Source organism: Physeter macrocephalus, chromosome 16 (genome assembly GCF_002837175.3).
Source record: "Physeter macrocephalus isolate SW-GA chromosome 16, ASM283717v5, whole genome shotgun sequence".
In the NCBI taxonomy this organism is placed as follows: Eukaryota; Metazoa; Chordata; class Mammalia; order Artiodactyla; family Physeteridae; genus Physeter; species Physeter macrocephalus.
This window is the reverse complement of record NC_041229.1, coordinates 98238593-98260707: the sequence shown is the minus strand read 5'-3', so window position 1 is coordinate 98260707 and position 22115 is coordinate 98238593. Positions and strand designations below refer to the sequence as shown.

The window sequence follows — 22115 nt, the reverse complement described above, 5'->3', positions numbered from 1 at the left end:
CGCGCAGGCACAGCGGCCATGGCTCACGGGCCCAGCCGCTCCACGGCACATGGGATCTTCCCGGACCGGGGCACGAACCCGTGTCCCCTGCATCGGCAGGCGGACTCTCAACCACTGCGCCACCAGGGAAGCCCACTTAGCAGTCTTTGTACTGTTACCTAGGATTGTTTGTTCATCTGTCCATCCATCCAGCCGCCAGCAAGCCAGCCAGCCCTTCATTCATTCAACAAATGCTTATTGAAGGCCAACTATGTGCTGGGCACTCTGCTAGGCACTGCATTGCAGGGGTGCATAGGATAGTGTGCCTGCCCTCCTGGAGCATATGTTAAGGGGGATAAGACCAACTGCCATCATTGCCATCTGCTTTTTCCAGCAGTCTGCGTTTTACAGCCCTCAACTCTTGAACAGAGCCATCTGACCTTCCTTGCTTACTCTTTCTCTTTACTTCTATCTATTCTTCTGCATCTTTTCCTTTATTTCTTCATAGCCCTTCCAGGACTAATCAGGCTTGCTGGATTCCCCTAGTTTCCCAGCAGTAAGTGTCCAGACCCCTTCTAAGAATATTCCTACTCATGACTTTACAGGGCACATCTTCTCTTGAAAGGTGGTTCCTTAATGAGGTCCCAGGGATTGGGCCAAATAGTTTATTGGGTAAGAAAAACATTAGAATTTTTGAAATAAAAATAAATCTTCTCCTCCTAAAAATTTAAAATTCTAATTTTAGCAGGTATGTTATGTTACATTATTGAGATCACTGTAGAAATCAAAGAGGAAATCAAAAAATACCTAGAAACAAACGACAATGAAAACACAATGATCCAAAACCTGTGGGATGCAGCAAAAGCAGTTCTAAGAGGGAAGTTCATAACAATTCAAGGTCACCTCAATAAACAAGAAAAAGATCAAATAAACAGTCTAACTTTACACCTAAAGCAAATAGAAAAAGAAGAGCAAAGAAAACCCACAATTAGTAGAAGGAAAGAAATCATAAAGATCAGGGCAGAAATAAATGAAATAGAAACAAAGAAAACCATAGCAAATATCGATAAAACTAAAAGCTGGTTCTTTGAGATAAATAAAATTGATAAACCTTTAGCCAGACTCATGAAGAAAAAAAGGGAGAGGTTGCAAATCAGTAAAATTAGAAAGGAAAAGGAGAGATTACAATTGACACTGCAGAAATACGAAACATCATAAGAGACTACTACAAGCAACTCTATGCCAATAAAATGGACAACCTGGAAGAAATGGACAAATTCTTAAAAAGGTATAACCTTCCAAGACTGAACCAGGAAGAAACAGACAATATGAACAGACCAATCACAAGCAATGAAATTGGAACTGTGATTAAAAATCTTCCAACAAACAAAAGTCCAGGACCAGATGGCTTCACAGGTGAATTCTATCAAACATTTAGAGAAGAGTTAACACCTATCCTTCTTAAACTCTTCCAAAAAAAGGCAGAGGGAGGAACACTCCCAAACTCATTCTATGAGGCCACCATCACCCAGACACCAAGAGCAGACAAAGATATCACACAAAAAAAAGAATATTATAGACCAATATCACTGATGAACATAGACGCAAAAGTCTTCAACAAAATACTAGCAAACAGAATCCAACAACACATTAAAAGGATCATGCACCATGAACAAGTGGAATTTATCCCAGGGATGCAAGGATTCTTCAATATATGCAAAACAATCAATGTGGTACACTATATTAACAAATTAAAGAATAAAAACCATATGATCATTTCAATAGATGTAGAAGAAGCTTTTGACAAAATTTAAACACACAAATATGATAAAAACTCTCCTGAAAGTGGGAATAGAGGGAACCTACCTCAATATGATAAAATCCATATACAACAAACTCACAGCAAACATCATTCTCCATGGTGAAAAAGTGAAAGCATTTCCTCTAAGATCAGGAACAAGACAAGGATGTCCACTCTCACCACTATTGTTCAACAAAGTATTGGAGGTCCTAGCCACAGCAATCAGAGAAGGAAAAGAAATAAAAGGAATACAAATTGGAAAAGAAGTAACACTGTCACTGTTTGCTGATGACATGATACTATACATAGAAAATCCTGAAGATGCCCCCAGAAAACTATTAGAAATAATCAACGAATTTGGTAAGCTTGCAGGACACAAAATTAATGCACAGAAATCTCTTGCATTCCTATACATTAACAATGAAAGATAAGAAAGAGAAATTAAGGAAACAATCCCATTTACCATTGCAACAAAAAGAATAAAATACCTAGGAATAAACCTACCTAAGGAGGCGAAAGTCCTGTACTCAGGAAACTATAAAACACTGATGAAAGAAATCAAAGATAACATAAAGAGATGGAGAGATATAGCATGCTCCACTTCAGACTATACTACAGAGCTACATTAGTTAAGACTGGTACTGGCACAAAAACAGAAATACAGATCATTGGAAAAGGATAGAAAGCCCAGAGATAAACCCATGCACATATGGTCACCTTATCTTTGATAAAGGAGGAAAGAATATACAATGGAGAAAAGACAGCCTCTTCAGTAAGTGGTGCTGGGAAAACTGGACAGCTACATGCAAAACAATGAAATTAGAACACTCCCTAACACCATACACAAAAATAAACTCAAAATGGATTAAAGACCTAAATGTAAGGCTAGACACTGTAAAACTCTTAGAGGAAAACATAGGGAGAACACTCTATGACATAAATCACAGCAAGATCCTTTTTGACCCACCTCCTACAGTAAGGAAAATAAAAAGAAAAATAAACAAATGGGACCTAATGAAACTTAAAAGCTTTTGCACAGCAAAGGAAACCATAAACAAGACGAAAAGACAACCCACCGAATGGGAGAAAATATTTGCAAATGAAACAACTGACAAAGGATTAATCACCAAAATATACAAACAGCTCATGCAAATCAATATCACAAAAACAAACCACCCAGTCCAAAACTGGGCAGAAGACCTAAATAGACATTTCTCCAAAGAAGACATACAGATGGCCAACAAATGCATGAAAAGATGCTCAACATCACTAATCATTAGAGAAATGCAAATCAAAACTACAATGAGGTATCACCTCACACCAGTCAGAATGGCCATCATCAAAAAATCTACAAACAATAAATGCTGGAGAGGGTGTGGAGAAAAGGGAACCCTCTTGCACTGTTGGTGGGAATGTAAATTGACACAGCCACTATGGAGAACAGTATGGAGGTTCCTTAAAAAACTAAAAATAGAACTACCATGTGACCCAGCAATCCCACTACTGGGCATATACCCTGAGAAAACCATAATTCAAAAAGAGTCATGTACCACAATGTTCATTGCAGCTCTATTTACAATATCCAGGACATGGAAGCAACTTAAATGTCCATCAACAGATGATTGGATAAAGATGTGGCACATATATACAATGGAATAATTCTCTGCCATAAAAAGGAACGAAACAGTTATTTGTAGTGAGGTGGATGGACGTACAATCTGTCATACAGAGTGAAGTAAGTCAGAAAGAGAAAAAAAAAAAACCTGAAAAAGCAGTACTGATGAACCTAGTGGCAGGGCAGGAATAAAGAAGTAGACATAGAGAACAGACTTGAGGGCATGGTGGGGAAGGGTAAGCTGGGATGAAGTGAAAGAGTAGCATTGACGTATATGCACTGCCAAATGTAAAATGGATGGCTAGTGGGAAGCTGCTGCATAGCACAGGGAGATTAGCTCAGTGCTTTGTGACCACCTAGAGGGATGGGATAGGGAGGGTGAGAGGGAAGCTCAAGAGGGAGGGGATATGGGGATATATGTATACATATAGCTGATTCACTTTGTTGAACAGCAGAAACCAACACAAGAGGACCTTCAAGATGGCGGAGGAGTAAGACATGGAGATCACCTTCCTACCCACAAATATACCATTAATCTACATGTGGAACAACCCCTACAGTACACCTACTGAACACTAGCAGAAGACCTCAGACTTCCTGAAAAGAAAGAAACTCCCCACGTACCTGGGTAGGGCAAAAGAAAAAAGGAAAAACAGAGTCAAAAGAATAAGGATGGTACCTGCACCTCTGGGAGGGAGCTGTGAAGGAGGAAAAGTTTCCACAGACTCAGAAGCCCCTTCAGTGGCAGAGATGGGGTGTGGGTGGGGGGAAGCTTTGGAGCCATGGAGGAGAGCACAGCAACAGGGGTGCAGAGGGCAAAGCGGAGTGATTCCCGCACAGAGGATCAGTGCCAACCAGCACTCACCAGCCTGAGAGGCTTGTCTGCTCACCCACTGGGGCAGGTGGGGGCTGAGAGCTAAGGCTCAGGCTTAGGAGTTTAGATCCCAGGGATAGAACTAGGGTTGGCTTTGTAAACACAGCCTGAAGGGAGCTAGTGCACCACAGCTAGACAGGAGGGAGTCCAGGAAAATGTTTGGAACTGCCTAAGAGTCAAGAGACCGTTGTTTCAGGGTGCGCGAGGAGAGGGGATTGAGAGCATAGCCTAAACGAGTTCCAGAGATGGGCACGAGCCACGGCTATCAGCGTGGACACCAGCAATGGTCACGAAACGCTAATGTTGCTGCTGCAGCCACCAAGAATCCTGTGTGCAAGCACAGGTCACTGTCCACACCTCTCCTCCCAGGATCCTGTGCAGTCTGCCACTGCCAGGGTCCCATGATCCAGGGACAACTTCCCCAGGAGAACACATGCGCCTCAGGCTATTGCAACGTCAGGTTGGCCTCTGCCGCCGCAGGCTCGCCCCGCATTCCATACCCCTCCCTCCCCCCGGCCTGAGTGAGCCAGAGCCCCCAAATCAGCCACTCCTTCAACCCCCTCCTGTCTAGGTGAAGAACAGACGCCAGAGGGTGACCTACATGCAGAGGCAGGGCCAAACCCAAAGCTGAACCCCAGGAGCTCTGTGAACAAAGAAGAGAAAGGGAAATTTCTCCATGCAGCCTCAGGAGCAGCAGATTAAATCTCCACAATCAACTTAATGTACCCTGCATCTGTGGAATACCTGAATAAACAACGAATCATCTCAAAACTGAGGTGGTTGACTTTGGGAGCAACTGTAGACTTGGTGTTTGCTTTCTATGTCTATTTTTTTCTAGTTTTATGTTTATTTTGGTTTAGTATTTAGAGTTTAATATCATTGTTAGATTTGTTTATTGATTTGGTTGCTCTCTTCCTTTTAAAATATACATATATATATATTTTTTTCCTTCTTCTCTTTTTGTAAGTGTTTATGTGTATGCTTCTTTGTGTGATTTTGTCTGTATAGCTTTGCTTTTACCATTTGTCCTAGGGTTCTGTCTGTCCGTTTTTTTAGTGTACTTTTTAGTGCTTGTTATCATTGGTAGATTTGTTTATTGCTTTGGTTGCTCTCTTTTTTTATTTTTAATTACCTTTTTATTTTAATAATATTTTTTAAATTTTTTATTTTAATAACTTTATTTTATTTTGTTTCTTTTTTTTTTCTTTTCTTTCTTTTCTTCCGAGCTGTGTGGCAGACAGGGTCTTGGTGCTCCAGGCAGGTGTCAAGCCTGAGCCTCTGAAGTGGGAGAGCCAAGTTCAGGACATTGGTCTACCAGAGACCTCCCGGCCCCTCATAATGTCAATAGGCGAGAGCTCTCCCAGAGATCTATGTCTGAAAGCTAAGACCCAGCTCCACTCAATGACCTGCAAGCTCCAGTGCTGGACACTCTATGCCAGACAACTAGCAAAATAGGAACACAACCCCACCCATTAGCAGAGAGGCTGCCTAAAATCATATTAAGTTCACAGACACCCCAAAACACACCACCAGAAGTGCTCCTGCCCAGCAGAATGACAAGATCCAGCCTCAACCACCAGAACACAGGCACCAGTTCCCTCCACCAGGAAGCCTACACAACCCAGTGAACCAACCTTACCCACTGGAGGCAGACACCAAAAACAATGGGAACTATGAACCTGCAGCCTGTGAAAAGGAGACCCCAAACACAGTAAGTTAAGCAAAATGGGAAGACAGAGAAATATGCAGCAGATGAAGGTGCAAGGTAAAACCCCATCAGACCAAACAAATGAAGAGGAAATAGGCAGTCTACCTGAAAAAGAATTCAGGGTAATGATAGTAAAGATATCCAAAATCTTTGAAATAGAATGGAGAAAATACAAGAAATGTTTAACAAGGACCTAGAAGAACTAAAGAGCAAACAATGATGAACAACACAATAAATGAAATTAAACGTTCTCTAGAAGGAATCAGTAGCAGAATAACTGAGGCAGAAGAAGGGGGAAGCGACCTGGGAGATAAAATAGTGGAAATAACTACTGCAGAGCAGAATAAAGAAAAAAGAATGAAAAGAATTGAGGACAGTCTCAGAGACCTCTGGGGCAACATCAAAGGCACCAACATTCGAATTATAGGGGTCCCAGAAGAAGAAGAGAAAAAAAAAGAGACTGAGAAAATATTTGAAGGATTATAATTGAAAACTTCCCTAATATGGGAAAGGAAATAGTCAATCAAGTCAAGAAGCACAGAGAGTCCCATACAGGCTAAAGCCAAGGAGAAACATGCCAAGACACATGTTAATCAAACTATCAAAAATTAAGTACAAAGAAAAAATATTAAAAGCAGCAAGGGAAAAGCAACAAATAACATACAATGGAATCCCCATAAGGTTAACAGCTGTTCTTTCAGCAGAAACTCTACAAGCCAGAAGGGTGTGGCAGGACATATATAAAGTGATGAAAGGGAAAAACCTACAACCAAGATTACCCAACCAGGATCTCATGAAGATTTGATGGAGAAATTAACACCTTTACAGACAAGGAAAAACTAAGAGAATTCAGCACCCCCAAACTAGCTTTACATGAAATGCTAAAGGAAATTCTCTACGCAGGAAACACAAGCGGAGCAAAAGTCCTACAATAATAAACCCAAAACAATTAACAAAATGGTTATAGGAACATACATATCGATAATTACCTTAAATGTAAATAGATTAAATGCTCCAACCAAAAGACATAGATTGGCTAAATGGATACAAAAACAGGACCCATATATATGCTGTCTACCAGAGACCCACTTCAGACCTAGGGATACGTACAGACTGAAAGTGAGATGATGGAAAAAGTTATTCCATGCAAATGGAAGTCAAAACAAAGCTGGAGTAGCAATTCTCATATCAGACAAAATAGACTTTAAAATAAAGACTAGTACAAGAGACAAAGAAGGACACTACATAATGATCAAGGGATCAATTCAAGAAGATATAACAACTGTAAATAACTGAAGAAATCAAAGAGGAAATTAAAAAATACCTAGAAACAAATGACAATGAAAACACGACAACCCAAAACCTATGGGATGCAGCAAAAGCAGTTCTAAGAGGGAAGTTTATAGCAATACAATCCTACCTTAAGAAACAAGAAAAATCTCAAATAAACCACCTAACCTTACACTTAAAGCAGTTAGAGAAAGAAGAACAAAAAAAAAAAAAAACAAATTTAGCAGAAGGAAAGTAATCATAGAGATCAGGTCAGAAATAAATGAAAAAGAAATGAAGGAAATGATAGCAACGATCAACAAAACTAAAAGGTGGTTCTTTTAGAAGTTAAACAAAATTGATAAACCATTAGCCACAGCCATCAAGAAAGAAAGGGAAAAGACTCAAATCACTAGAATTAGAAATGAAAAAGGAGGAGTAACAACTGACACTGCAGAAATACAAAGTATCATGAGAGATTACTACAAACAACTATATGCCAATAAAATGGACAACCTGGAAGAAATGGACAAATTCTTAGAAACGAAATTGAGTTATTTGTAGTGAGGTTGATGGACCTAGAGTCTGTCATACAGAGTGAAGTAGGTCAGAATGAGAAAAGCAAATACTGTATGCTAACAGATATATATAGAAATTTTAAAAATGGTTCTGATGAACCTAGGGAGAGGACATGCAGAAATACAAAGTATCATGAGAGATTACTACAAACAACTATATGCCAATAAAATGGACAACCTGGAAGAAATGGACAAATTCTTAGAAACGAAATTGAGTTATTTGTAGTGAGGTTGATGGACCTAGAGTCTGTCATACAGAGTGAAGTAAGTCAGAATGAGAAAAGCAAATACTGTATGCTAACAGATATATATAGAAATTTTAAAAATGGTTCTGATGAACCTAGGGGGAGGACAGGAATAAAGACGCAGACATAGAGAATGGACTTGAGGACACTGGGAGGGGGAAGGGTTAGCTGGGACGAAGTGAGAGAGTGGCATGGGCATATATATACCCTACCACATGTAAAATAGCTAGTGGGAAGCAGCCACATAGCACAGGGAGATTAGCTCAGTGCTTTGTGACAACCTAGAGGGATGGGATCGGGAGGGTGGGATAGGGAGGGTAGGAGGGAGACGCAGGAAGGAAGGGATACGGGGATATATGTATACGTGTAGCTGATTCACTTTGTTATACAGCAGAAACCAAGACACCATTGTTAAGCAATTATACTCCAATAAAGATGTTAAGAAATAAAAAATAAAAACAAAAGTAACCAAAAAAATAGAAACTAACACAACATTGTAAAGCATTTATACTCTAATAAAGATGTGAAAATAAAATGAAAAGTGACGTAAAAAATGTAAAGATAAACTGCAAAAAGATTTTTTATGACATTTACTTTACCTCTTCCACATTGCACGCACAAGGACATTATCTATTGGCTATCTATCTATCTATCTATCTATCTATCTATCTATCATCTATCTTTCTATTTTTATATAAGGACTAATGGATTCTTTTTAAACCCATGAACTTTAATCCATTCCAATCATTATTCCTTTTGTAAATTTTAACAATTATGGCCAAAGAAAGCCCTTTTGAGCTGACTTCTTGTCCTTTTGATATATCCACATCAAACTTTGAGCACATCCTTAATTCCTGGCACAAAAAGATGTCCCAGATTCACTTTTTCTGCCTCTACCCTGAAATCAGGTACTTGGTTAATGTTAATAAAAAATTGTATTAAGAAACTAAGATCTTGGAGTGATCAGAAAGTCTCCAAGGACTTGAATGTATCTATGTATCCAGAAAATTCCTTATGGTCCCAATCTGTCCTGGGAAGATCACAATATGTTGAACAAATGATAAAGTTATTTTAGGCCAGTAAATGTTCATAGAGGGTAAGTCCAGAAATTAGGACTAATTTATAGGATGGGATCCTCTTGACTCCTTTATCCTTTTGTTTGGTATTTTTTGTTTTAGTTAATTTTTGTTTATATTTTTCAATATTATATATTTTTTTAACTTTTTAAATTTCTTATTTCTTGCACAATTTTATTTTCCATTTACAGTTATTCCAAAATATTGGCTATATTTCTCATGTTGTACAATACATCCTTGCCTATCTTACACCCAACAGTTTGTACTTGCCACTTCCTCCCTGTATTGCCTCTCCCACCTCCCACTGGTAACCACTAGTCTGTCCTCTATATCTGTGAATCTTCTTCTTTTCTGTTATATTCACTAGTTTGTTGTTGTTTTTTTGTGTGTGTGTGTGTTTTTGCGGTACGCGGGCTTCTCATTGTTGTGGCCTCTCCCGTTGCGGAGCACAGGCTCCGGATGCGCAGGCTCAGCGGCCATGGCTCACGGGCCCAGCCGCTCTGCAGCATGTGGGATCCTCCCAGACCGGGGCATGAACCCGTGTCCCCTGCATCGGCAGGTGGACTCCCAACCACTGTGCCACCAGGGAAGCCCTGTTATGTATTATTGAATTGAGTTTGCTAATATTTTGCTGAGGATTTTTGCATCTATGTTCATCAGGGATATTGGCCTGGAATTTTCAATTTTTGTATTGTCTTTATTTGGTTTTGGTAACAGTGTAATGTTAGTCATAGAATGAGTTTGGAAGCATTCTTTCTTCAATTTGGGGGAATAGGTTAAAGATAGGCATTAACTCTTTTTTAAATGTTTGGTAGAATTTACCTGTGAAGCTGTCTGGTCCTGGACTTTTGATTTTTGGTAGTCTTTTGATTACTGATTCAATTTCCTTACTGTTAATTGGTCTGTTCAGATTTTCTATTTCTTCCTGATTCAGTCTTGGGAGATTGTTTGTAGGAATTCATCAGTTTCTTCTATGTTGCCCATTTTATTGGCATATGATTGTTTTTGGTAATCTCTTATGATCCTTTATATTTCTGTGGTATCAGTTGTAATTTCTCCTCTTTCTCTTCTGATTTTACTTATTTGAGTTTTCTGTCTTTTTTTTCTCCTTGGTGAGTCTTGCTAAAGGTTTATCAATTTTGTTTATATTCAAAGATCCAGCTCTTAGTTTCCTTGACCTTTTCTAATTTTTTAGTGTTTATTTCATTTAGTTCATTCTGATCTTTATTATTTGCTTCTTTATACTAACTTCAGGTTTTGTTTGTTCTTCTTTTTCTAGTTTCTTTAGGTGTAAGGTTAGATTGCTCATTTAACATTTTCTTGTTTCCTCAGGTAGGCTTGTATTGCTATAAACATCCCTTTTGGAACTGCCTTTGTTGCATCCCATAGGTTTTGAAATCTTGTTTCCATTTTCATTTGTCTTAAAGTATTTTTGATTTCTTCAGTAATCACTGGGTTGTTTAACAGCATGTTGTTAACCTCCATGTGTTTATGGGTTTTTTCAGTTTTTTATTTTAGTTGATTTCTAGTCTCATAGCACTGTGGTTTGAAAAGATGCTTGATATGGTTTCAGTTTTCTTAAATTCACCAAGGCTTGTTTTGTGGCCTAACACATTATCTATCCTGGAGAATGTTCCCTGTGCACTTGAAAAGAATATGTATTCTGCCATTTTTGGATGGAATGTTCTATGTATATATATTGATTCCATCTGATGTAATGTGTCATCTAAGGCCAATCCTTCCTTATTGATTTTCTCTCTGAACTATCTGTCCATTGATGTAAGTGGGTTGTTAAAGTCCCTACTATTATTGTATTACTGTCAATTTCTCCCTTTATGTCTGTTAATATTTGCTTTATGTATTCAGTGAAATTTCCAATAGGTCCCTGCCCTTTGAGCACACACCCTAAAATTACTTGATGAATCTTTTTTCTCATGTGACCAATTACTTTTCAGACTGCTGCCTCTGCACTGGGACTTGAAGTAAGTGCGTTTTTGCATGCACACTTTAAGAATGGATTCTTGGTTTCCTACAGCCCTCCATTTTTCTCAAATGTAAGCCCCACTCGTTTTCAAAGCCAGACATTATGAAGGCTCACCTTCCTGATGCACGTTCCTTGGGCTGGGGAGTCTGATGTGGGGTTTGGAGCCCTTGACCCTCAGGGAAGCTCTCTGAGGTTGTGATATCCCTCCTACCTATGAGTCACAGCATCCAGGGGTGTAGATCCCAGCCAGACCAAGTCTCTGCCCGTTCTACCTGTCTCAGTGTGGCTTTTTCTTTTTATCTTTATTTGTGGAAAATCTTTTCTGCTAGTCTTTGGGTCATTCTCAGAGATAGTTTCTCTAGGTGTAGTTGTAATTTTGGTGTGTCTGTGGGAGGAACTGAGGTCAGGATCTTCCTACTCTGTCATCTTGTTCTGCCCTCTTATATAACTTGTTTGTTATTCTTTAAATGAGAAATCTTCTGAGACCTGAGCCACAGATATAATAAAAAGCTCTTTGGAGGAACTGAAAATGAAGGCTTAGCGAGTCTTTGAGTCTTTGAGTGAGAGTCAGACAATGGCATGGAAAGAGTAAAAGAGGTAACAGAAGATCATGCTGGTACCTTGATAAAGTCTGGCTTTTATTTAAGGTACAGCTGGTTACCCACCAGTGAAAAGTTTTAAGTAACTGAGCAGCATGATCTGATCTGAGAGTTTCAAAGATCATTCATCTGGATATTGTTTAGAAAGAAATTAGAGAAGAATGAAATCAGAGAGACCAGTAAGGAAGCTTTTGCAGTAGTCCATGTGAGAGGTGATGATGGATTGCATAAGAGGAGTAGCAGTGGAAATGGAGAGATTGTGCAACTGAATTTATTTTTCAAGATTCTTCTCTGATATATTGCTTTTCTAACCAGGCAAAAAAAGTTGAATTATAAAAAGCCAGGTCTTTGGTCCACGTAATCATTTCCCCGTACTCCTATAATACCCAAAGCTTAATCCCATCAGAATCCTCATTAGGTTGTATCATACATAATTGCCATTTTTTGGATGTCAAGCCAGTCAAATATAATTAGTTTTTTATGGCTCAGTGCAATAAATAAACTTAATTCAGTTGAGCATGCGCTTGTTGAGTGCCTATTTTGTGCAGCCTTATGCTGATCCCTACTATGTTGTATGTGTCTACTTTAATCATCTGACTTTCACACAGGAACACTTACTAAGGGGCAGAGACCACAACTTTTATATATGCAATTCTAACCACCTATACAGTGACTGGCAGATTTTATCAGGAAGAGCATTCTTTGCACGGAAGAAGCAAGCCTGAAAAGGTTGGAGTCCTTGGCCAAGCCAGAAGAAAATGTGAAAGAATCAGCAAAGATAGTAGCTTTGGGATGGACTTTCTGGTTCAAAATGTTACTGTCCTCATGGTTGGTAATTGACTGAAGAGACAGGGAAAGGACTGGAAGGTTTAGAAATAATTCTGTAACTCCTACCAAAACCTAAGGGGACATTGGTCTCATCCCTTGAGCCAAAGTCCTAAGAATATGCAGGAAATAGTTCTAAAGTTGGAATTTAGCTGTCCCAGTGGTGTGATGTTGTGTTTTTTAAGATTGTCTCATGCTTTGGAACATTATTCAGTAAGAATGAGGTTGGATTCTGGTTTACAGACTCCATGGTGGGGACTGGGCTGAATGACAGATGTAGCCAGTAAAAGTCTATTATGGAACCAAATAGAATTGGTACCTCATAATGGGAGAATACAACTATGTATAAGCAGCATGTGGTTTTGTGGGGAATGGAATTCCCTCTGCTAATCCTATGGTATCTACCATGACCTTGTCAGCAACCTAATGCGCGTGATCTTTGAACTTACTCCTTTGCAACCTGGGCCAAGTCCAAATCATGATCTTTGTGGTATGATGATGAACAAAATGGGCTCTCCTCTCACAGGTAAAATAAACACATCCAGGAGTAGCACATTTGTTTGAAATAATGGTGATAGTGATTTGATGATGGTAACAATAGTAAAACATTTATTAAGAACCCAAGGTGTGTCAGCACTATTCTAAACACTTCACATGCATTAGAAAAGTTAATCCTCACAACAATCCTATGAGACAAGTACAGAAAGCTTTAGTAACTTGCCCATATTTACAGAGCTCATAGTGGTAGGGCTGGGAAATCACTTACTCAATGACTAATCTTTTAGCCATAGTTACACTTCTCAACCGTGAAACTTCCTTCTCCTGCACAGATCTTAACTTTGTTTTTATAGTATGCTTTGTTTGGGAGTCTTCTCACTTTACTTACCCTGGAAAACTTCTATGTATCCAGTAAGACCCACTGAAGGAAATATGTGACGATTTCTCTAACTCTCTTGTGTTTTCTTGGTACTTAGTATATTTTGTTATCACACTAATTTATCATTATGTGTCTATGTGTTTGCCTCCATCACTAAACTCTGAGCTCCAAGAGGAACTACAGGATTCTGTCTTCTTCTTATCCTCAGGACCAGGACCAGGTCAATGCCTAATAAATGTTTTATGAGCGAATAATGAAAGAATGACTATAATAGTTTCATTATCTGAGCAGAGCCAAAATTCAGACAGTAAGCAGCCCAGATGAATGGCACAGCATTATGTGCTGAAGTGCATGAACTGTCCTCAGAGAAGTGTTGTCGAAATGTATCAGATTGTCTATCCATCATCTCTTTCTAATGGAATTGCCCCAACCTCTGATGATGTAGTTCTGTTGGAGCAACTATGTCTCTTTAATGTGACCTTTATCCTCTGAGCCATAGTGGCTGATTCAGGAGAGCCACCCAGCCCCAGCTGAGCCAGTGAACTTCTTTTGGCATTGGCTATTATCTTGAATGGAAGACATGTAAATTTAAGAGCTGATGACAACAGTTGCTTTCCACCATTTGGACCAGGAAGCCCAAAGGCTTGTCTATAGCAAGTGTGAAAAGTGAGGAAATACCAGGAAAAAAAGGTCAAGTTAATAAATTCAGGAAATTTTCCTGGATAGAACTCTTGTCATACTCCAGTGACTGACAGCAATAGACTTCATGAGAAAATGGCTATTTATACTATGTTCACTATTATATTCTCAGGTCTAGCAGAGTAGGCATTTAAAAATTATTTGTTTAATGGACAAATGAGCTGAGTCCTGAGAAAATGAAATACCTGGAGGAAGGAAAGGAATAGCAGGTCCCAATTACCTTTATCCTGGAAGTTCTTATATCTCATGTAGGATTATAATGGATTGCCATAGCTGATTCCATCATTTTAACTTAGAATCTTCTGCTCTGAAAAATATTGCCAGAGTTTATTTGGGTGGATTAGATAATCATAAGTTACCTGGAGAACTTTTGTAAATTCTGGGTGTCAGCCTGTGGAATTTCTGATTCAGTTAGTCTGGGATGGGGTTCCAGATTCTGCATTTTCTGAAAGTTCCCCAGGTGATTCTACTGAACAACTAGGTTTTTAGAGTTTCATGACTTCCCATACCATGTGGTTCACTCATCTCCCAGTTCTAGCTAGACTTTTTATTGCATTAAATGTATTTTAGATAACATCAATTTGCCAGTCATTCAGGGGCCACTGGTTAAGTATTAAATATATGTAAAGGACAGCACAAACTGATTGCTTGCTCTACTTTTAAAATTTACTGGTAAGAAAGCAGTTACCACCTTCCTTCAATGGAGAAAAGAGCAATCTTTACTTTAGGTGCAGAAGTTTCATGGTACCATCTCATTAGAACAGAAGACAAATCCCTCCTTTATGTGTGAAGTCATGAATCTGTAATATGAGAAGATCAGAGAATGTGGATTTTTTTTTAAACTGTTTTTATTATCATAAGATGGAGTCGTTTATCCTGACCCTTTTTGCTTGCTTTTCAGAGAGATAGGGCACAAACTTAATCCAAAATAAACTGGAAGCTGAAACTCTGACTGTAAAGGTAAATTGCACCGTTATGAATTATGAACTTGGGTCTGTATTTAGAGATCCTGAAAATCATGGGACTGGTGACTACCTATTCAAATGGGTGATGGCTAAACTGTGATAAATCAAATATTAATCCAGACATCTGGGGTTCTAATCCTCATTACTGATTAGCTGAATGCATCACAAAACCATTTCTCTTTTCAGGGTCTCCACAGCCTCATCTCACACTGAGTGATTGCATTAAAGTTGTTCTCAAAAACAAGGACTTGGGTATCCCAAAGAATACTGAATTAGAAGTCAAAAGCTATTATTTTGGCTGATCTTTGGGAGTCAAGATGTTCAAAACCACAAACAGAAAACTTGAGTACCAAAATTGCATGGCAGAACTTGATCATAAGTTGGTCATCCTAATATATATATATATATATGTAATATTTTAAAATATTTGAATGAAAACAAAATTTTTCATAGAGTAGTTGAGGATGCCAAGTTAAGAAATGCTGCATAGAAAAAAAAAAAAGAAAGAAATGCTGCATTAGATAATATCTGAGATTCCTTCCAGCTCCTAGATAAAAAGAAGCCATGTCTGTTTTCCTTGTTCTGATAAGTTAGTTCTTCAGTGTTCTTCCTTCTGACTCTGCTCTGTATCACATATGGGATTAAGTCTTCAGCTAACATGAGGTTTCATAATAAACACTCATCTCCTGAGAACATGTGTGCCAAGCATCCTACTAGGCATTCTTAGATGATACACAAGAAAGGGAGAGTGAGTGATCTCTGCTCACAGTTGTTTACCATCTGCTACCCTTCTGCATTTTCTGCACTAGACTATGTATGCAGTCACAAAGAGGTCACTGTGCCTTTGCTTGTGCACACCATCCTTCCTTTCCAGGTGACTCCTATTCAATCTTCAAAACTCAGTTTAAGCAGCACTTTTATTTTTTCATGCTCAACTTTGATGGAGCTGAAACTCCTTCTCTGTGTTCTCGCTGTCCCTTCAGCACGGTGAGATTACTGCTATTGTCACATCTTTTTTTGTGTTCTTGGCACCACCGTTGTCTCTTTCCTCCACTAGATCATCAGTTGTTTAAAGGCAGGGATCATGTCTTTTTCACTTCTGCATTTTTCAAACTGGGCACTAACTAGTGTTCAGTATTTGCTTACAGAGTGAATGCATGGTCCAGTGGATAATTAAGACCCAGAGATGTTCAGACTCTACTCTGTCATATATTCTCTGTGATGGAGGGGCAGAGGGGATGGGTGCAAGGCCCGCTTAAAATAACCCCCAACTCCCACCTCATCTGAGCAGTGCCAAGCCTTGTGGCTCATTTCAGTGTTACCCCTGATTGTTCTTTCATTCTTTCTCACCTTTATTAGAAGTGTCCTTAGGTCTTTAATTATAGGTGCACTCATTTTTTTTTTGATGTGCTGTTTACCTTCTTGTGTCATTTACGTAGTCTTTAAATCTGATGATAATTGCAAAGCCTGCTAAATAAATTCTCATGAAGGGCAAAAGGTGATTTCTGAAGGCCTAAGAAACTCTTCAGGTGACAAAATAAAGACCCAAACCTTGGTTTTCTAAGAAGCGTTTGCTGTTGCAAGTGGCGGTTTCATGCCTATGCATTCAGCACTGCAGTTGATTTTCTGATTCTTGTAGTTGTGGTTTTTACCTTTTATTGCATAACTACTCTGTTCCATAATGTTAATTGCAATTTCTTAATCAGTCTTAACATTTGACCCTTAGCCCCATTTCACAGGTGAGATTCAGAATAGATAGAAACCTGCTCAAAGTCACACAACTGGAAAGTGACTGGGTGAGGATTTGGACTTTGTTGTAGCTGGCTTCATAGCTGAAGCTCTTTCTGTTTTGACACAGTGTCATTGAACTATGACTAATTTTATTAGATGTCAGTTTATTGTCAAGCGGCATCCTAATGACCCTCCATTTCCCCCCTCAGCTTGGGCAGAGTCTTTGGATATTTTATAAAGGAATCTTTCTTCAATTTCTGACCTCTGTGGAAAACAGTGTGGAGGTTCCTCAAAAAAGTAAAAATAGAACTATCACACAAATCAGCAATTCTAATCCTGGGTATATATCCAAAGAAAACAAAAACGCTAACTCAAAGAAGATACATGCACCCCAATGCTCATTGCAGCATTATTTTTAATAGCCAAGGTATGGAAGCAACCTACATGCCCATTGAGAGACAGATGAATGGATAAAGATGTGGCATATATTGGGAGTTTTATAATCACAGTTTCAATTTCAGTACTTGTGATTTGTCTGTTCATATTTTCTATTTCTTCCTGGTTCAGTCTTGGGAGATTGTACCTTTCTAAGAATTTGTCCAGTTCTTCCAGGTTGTCCATTTTATTGGCATATATTTGCTTGTAGTAGTCTCTTATGATTTCTGTGGTGCCCGTTGTAACTTCTCCTTTTTCATTTCCAATTTTATTGTTTGAGCCCTCTCCCTTTTTTTCTTGATGAGTCTGGCTAAATGTTTATCAATTTTTTTTATCTTCTCAAAGAACCAAGTTTTAGTTTCATTGATCTTTTCTATTGTTTTCTTCATTTCTATTTATTTCTGCTCTGATTTTTATGATTTCTTCCCTTCTGCTAGCTTCGGGTTTTGTTAGTTTTTCTTTCTCTAGTTGCTTTAGGTGTAATGTTATGTTGTTTATTTGAGATTTTTCTTGTTTCCTGAGGTAAGATATTGTATTGCTATAAACTTCCCTCTTAGAACTGCTTTTGCTGCATCCCGTAGGTTTTGTGTCATTGTGCTTTCATTTTCATTTGTCTCTAGGTAATGTTTTTATTTCCTCTTTGATTTCTTCAGTGATCCATTGGTTGTTTAGTAGCATATTGTTTAGCCTCCATGTGTTTGTGGTTTTTACAGTTTTTTTCTTGTAGTTGATTTCTAATCTCACAGCGTAGTGGTTGGAAAAGATGCTTGATATGATTTCAATTTTCTTAAATTTACTGAGGTTTGCTTTGTGGCCCAGCATATGGTCAGTCCTGGAGAATGTTCCACGTGCACATGAGAAGAACGTGCATTCTGCTGCTTTAGGATGGAATATTCTATAAACATCAATTAAGTCTATCTGGTCCAATATGTCATTTTTAAGGCCTGTGTTTCCTTATTGATTTTCTGTCTGGATAATCTGTCCATTGATGAGAGTGGGGTATTGAATTCCCCCACTGTTATTGTGTTACTGTTGATTTCTCCTTTTATGGCTGTTAGTATTTGCCTTATATATTGGGGTGTTCCTATGTTGGGTGCATATATATTTACAATTGTTATATCTTTGTTTTGGATTGATTCCTTGATCATTATGTAGTGTCCTTCTTTGTCTCTTGTAACAGTCTTTATTTTAAAGTCTATTTTTTGTGATATGAGTATTGCTACTCCAGCTTTCTGATTTCCATTTGCATGGGATAACTTTTTCCATGCCCTCACTTTCAGTCTGCATGTGTCCCTAGATCTGAAGTGGTTCTCCTGTAGGTAGCATATATATGGGTCTTGTTTTTGTATCCATTCAACCATTCTGTATCTTTTGGTTGGAGCATTTAATCGTTTATGTTTTAGGTAATTATTGATATGTATGTTCTTATTGCCATTTTGTTAATTGTTTTGGATTTGTTTTTGTAGGTCTCTTTTCTCCTCTTCCTCTTTTGTTCTCTTCTCTTGTGATTTGATGACTAACTTTAGTGTTGTGTTTGGATTCCTTTTTCTTTTTTGTGTATGTATCTGTTGTAGATTTTTGGTTTGCAGTTACCATGAGGTTTTGATATAGCAGTCTATATATAAACAAGATTGTTTTAAGTTGCTGGTCTTTTCATTTCAAATGCATTTCCAATATCCTGCATTTGTGCTCCCCTCTTCTCACAATTGCTGGTTCTGATATCATAGTTGTGTGCAGATGATTTCCTACGTTTACTGTATGTTTGCCTTTACTGGTGAGCTTTTCCATTCATAATTTTCTTGTTTCTAGTTGTGATCTTTTCTTTTCCACTTAGAGAAGTTCTTTTAGCATTTGTTGCAAAGCTGGTTTGGTGGTGCTGAATTCTCTTAGCTTTTGCTGGTGTGTAAAGCTTTTGATTTCTCTGTTGAATCTGAATGAGAGCCTTGCTGGGTAGAGTACTCTAGGTTGTAGGTTCTTCCTTTTCATCACTTTAAGTATATCGTGCAACTCCCTTCAGCCTGCAGAGTTTCTGCTGAGAAATCAGCTGGTAACCTTATGGGAGTTCCCTTGTATGTTATTTGTTGCTTTTCCCTTGTTGCTTTTAATATTGTTTCTTTGTCTTTAATTTTTGTCAGTTGATCTTTTCTTTTCCACTTAGAGAAGTTCTTTTAGCATTTGTTGCAAAGCTGGTTTGGTGGTGCTGAATTCTCTTAGCTTTTGCTGGTGTGTAAGGCTTTTGATTTCTCTGTTGAATCTGAATGAGAGCCTTGCTGGGTAGAGTACTCTAGGTTGTAGGTTCTTCCTTTTCATCACTTTAAGTATATCGTGCAACTCCCTTCAGCCTGCAGAGTTTCTGCTGAGAAATCAGCTGGTAACCTTATGGGAGTTCCCTTGTATGTTATTTGTTGCTTTTCCCTTGTTGCTTTTAATATTGTTTCTTTGTCTTTAATTTTTGTCAGTTTGATTACTTTGTGTCTCAGCATTTTCCTCCTTGGGTTTATCCTGCCTGGTATTCTCTGTGCTTCCTGGACTTGGGTGACTGTTTCCTTTCCCATGTTAGGGAAGTTTTCAGCTATTATCTCTTCAAATATTTTTTCAGGTTCTTTCTCTATTCTCCTCTGAGGCCCCTATAATGCAAATATTGGTGTGTTTAATGTTGTCCCAGAGGTCTCTTAGACTGCCTTCATTTCTTTTCATCCTTTTTTCTTTATTCTGTTGCATCACAGTGATTTCCACCATTCTGTCTTCCATGTCATTTATCCATTCTGCCTCAGTTATTCTGCTGTTGATTCCTTCTAGTGTATTTTTCATTTCAATTATTATATTATTCATCTCTGTTTGTTTGTTCTTTAGTTATTCTAGGTCTTTGTGAAACATTTCTTGCATCCTCGCAATCCTTGCCTCCATTCTTTTTCTGAGATCCTCGATCATCTTCAGTGTCATTATTCTGAATTCTTTTTCTGGTAGGTTGCCTATCTCCACCTCACTTAGTTTTTCTTCTGGGGTTTTATCTTGTTCCTTCATCTGGAACATATTCTTCTGCCATCTCATTTTGTCTAATTTTCTGTGATTGCAGTTTCTGTTCTGCAGGATTCTAGTTCTTCTTGCTTCTGCTGTCTTCCCTGTGGTGAATGATACTGTCTAAGAGGCTTGTGCAGGCTTCCTGGTGGGAGGGACTGGTTCCTGCCTGCTAGTGGGTGGAGCTGGGTCTTGTCCCTCTGGTGGACAAAGCCATGCTCAGGAAGACTTTAAGCCACTTGTCTGCTGATGGGTGGGGCTGTGTTCCCACCCTATTTGTTGTTTGGCCTGAGGCATTCCAACACTGGTGCCTACAGACTGTTTGGTGGGCTAATGGTGGCCTCCAGGAGGGCTCATGTCAATGAGTACTTCCAGAACTGCTGCTGCCACTGTCTTTGTCCCCACATTGAGCTACAGCCACCCCCAGCCTCTGCAGGAGACCCTTCAATCCTAGCAGGCATGTCTTGCCCAGTCCCTTATGGGGTCACTGCTTTTTTCCACTGGGTCCTGGTGCACATGAGACCTTCTGTGAGCCCTCCAAGAGTAGAGTTTCTGTTTTCCCCAGTCCTGTGGAATTCCTGTGATCAAACCCTGCTGACCTTCAAAGTCAGAGTCTCTGGGGGCTCCTCCTCCTTTTGCCAGACCCTCAGTTTGGGAAGCTTGACATGGGGCTCAGAACTTTCACTCCTGTGGGAGAACTTCTGTGGTATAATTACTTTCCAGTTTGTGGGGTGCCCACCCAGTGGGTATGGGATTTTATTTTATCATGATTGTGCCCCTCCTACCATCTTGTTGTGGCTTCTTCTTTGTCTTTGGCTGTAGGGCATCTTTTTTGGTAGGTTCCAATGTTTTTTTTGTCTATAGTTGTTCAGCAGTTGGTTGTGATTTTGGTGTTCTTGTAAGAAGGGGTGAGCCCATGTCCTTCTACTCTGCCATCTTCAGCTAATCTCAGATTAGCATTGTAAAGTTCTTCACTGCCTTACAGTAATGCAATGGAAGAACTCTCAGACTTCTGAAATAAGGTCCCAGAGTGACACTCCACTGTGTTCCTTATAACTTCTTATCATTAGCTAAAATCTAAGTTTATTTTTTTTCCTACTTACCTGATTGACATTTTGTGTCTCCTTCATTATAAACACCAGGGGAAGAAGGCATTGTCTGATTCTATCACAGAATCCCAAGAACCCAGAAACATGCCTCATGTCTAAGACATATCTTTTGAATGAAATGGATGTACCCAATGAAACATATGTAGAGGAAGCTCAGTTGATTTTTAGCTGCTTTTATCATTGCCTACATAGCAGGGATCAGGCTATGCTGGGCGTTGTCTCCCCACTTCAATTATCCGAATACTAGTTTGCAAGCATCTATTTTTTTAACTTTAACAGCAAGACTTACCTCATAGAAGCATTTGGAGTTAAGAATTAAATAAAATTAAAAACCTTTCTAAAAGAAAGGCCACTTTCCTGCTCCCTAGATTGACCTTTCACATTTAATTAGACTTTTGGTGTTTTTCCAGCCTTATTATGATCTCACTCTGATTTTGTTCCACAACAGACAGACACCAAAGAACCATGCCCTCTCTAAGATACAGGCTCAGAGTGAAAGCAGCCCTGCAGCTGCTTGTACCTTGGTGTCAGATAATTGCTCATAATTCGTTTGCATATCTTATCAGAGAAGGAGCATAATTATTTTCTCCCTCTGCAAAGTCTCTGGAGAGAAGTTTTCTTTTTTTTTCCCCTCCTGAAGAAAAGTAATATCTTTGAACTTGATTTCACCTTGGGGAAGCAGAAGAGAAAAATACATATATATATTTTTTTTTCTTTTTTTCATGAAA

The 22115-nt window shown here is 38.8% G+C and overlaps 1 protein-coding gene across 1 annotated transcript in view; it reads right to left on the bottom strand.

The window, feature by feature from the left end:
- LOC102994048 (fatty acid desaturase 2-like protein FADS2B) overlaps window positions 1-21408 on the bottom strand; it is a 40819-nt gene extending 19411 nt beyond the window's left edge. Inside the window, 1 exon segment of the mRNA XM_055091376.1 lies at window positions 21382-21408. Coding sequence (XP_054947351.1) covers window positions 21382-21408 — 27 coding nt within the window.
- Between the last annotated feature and the right edge of the window lie 707 nt (window positions 21409-22115).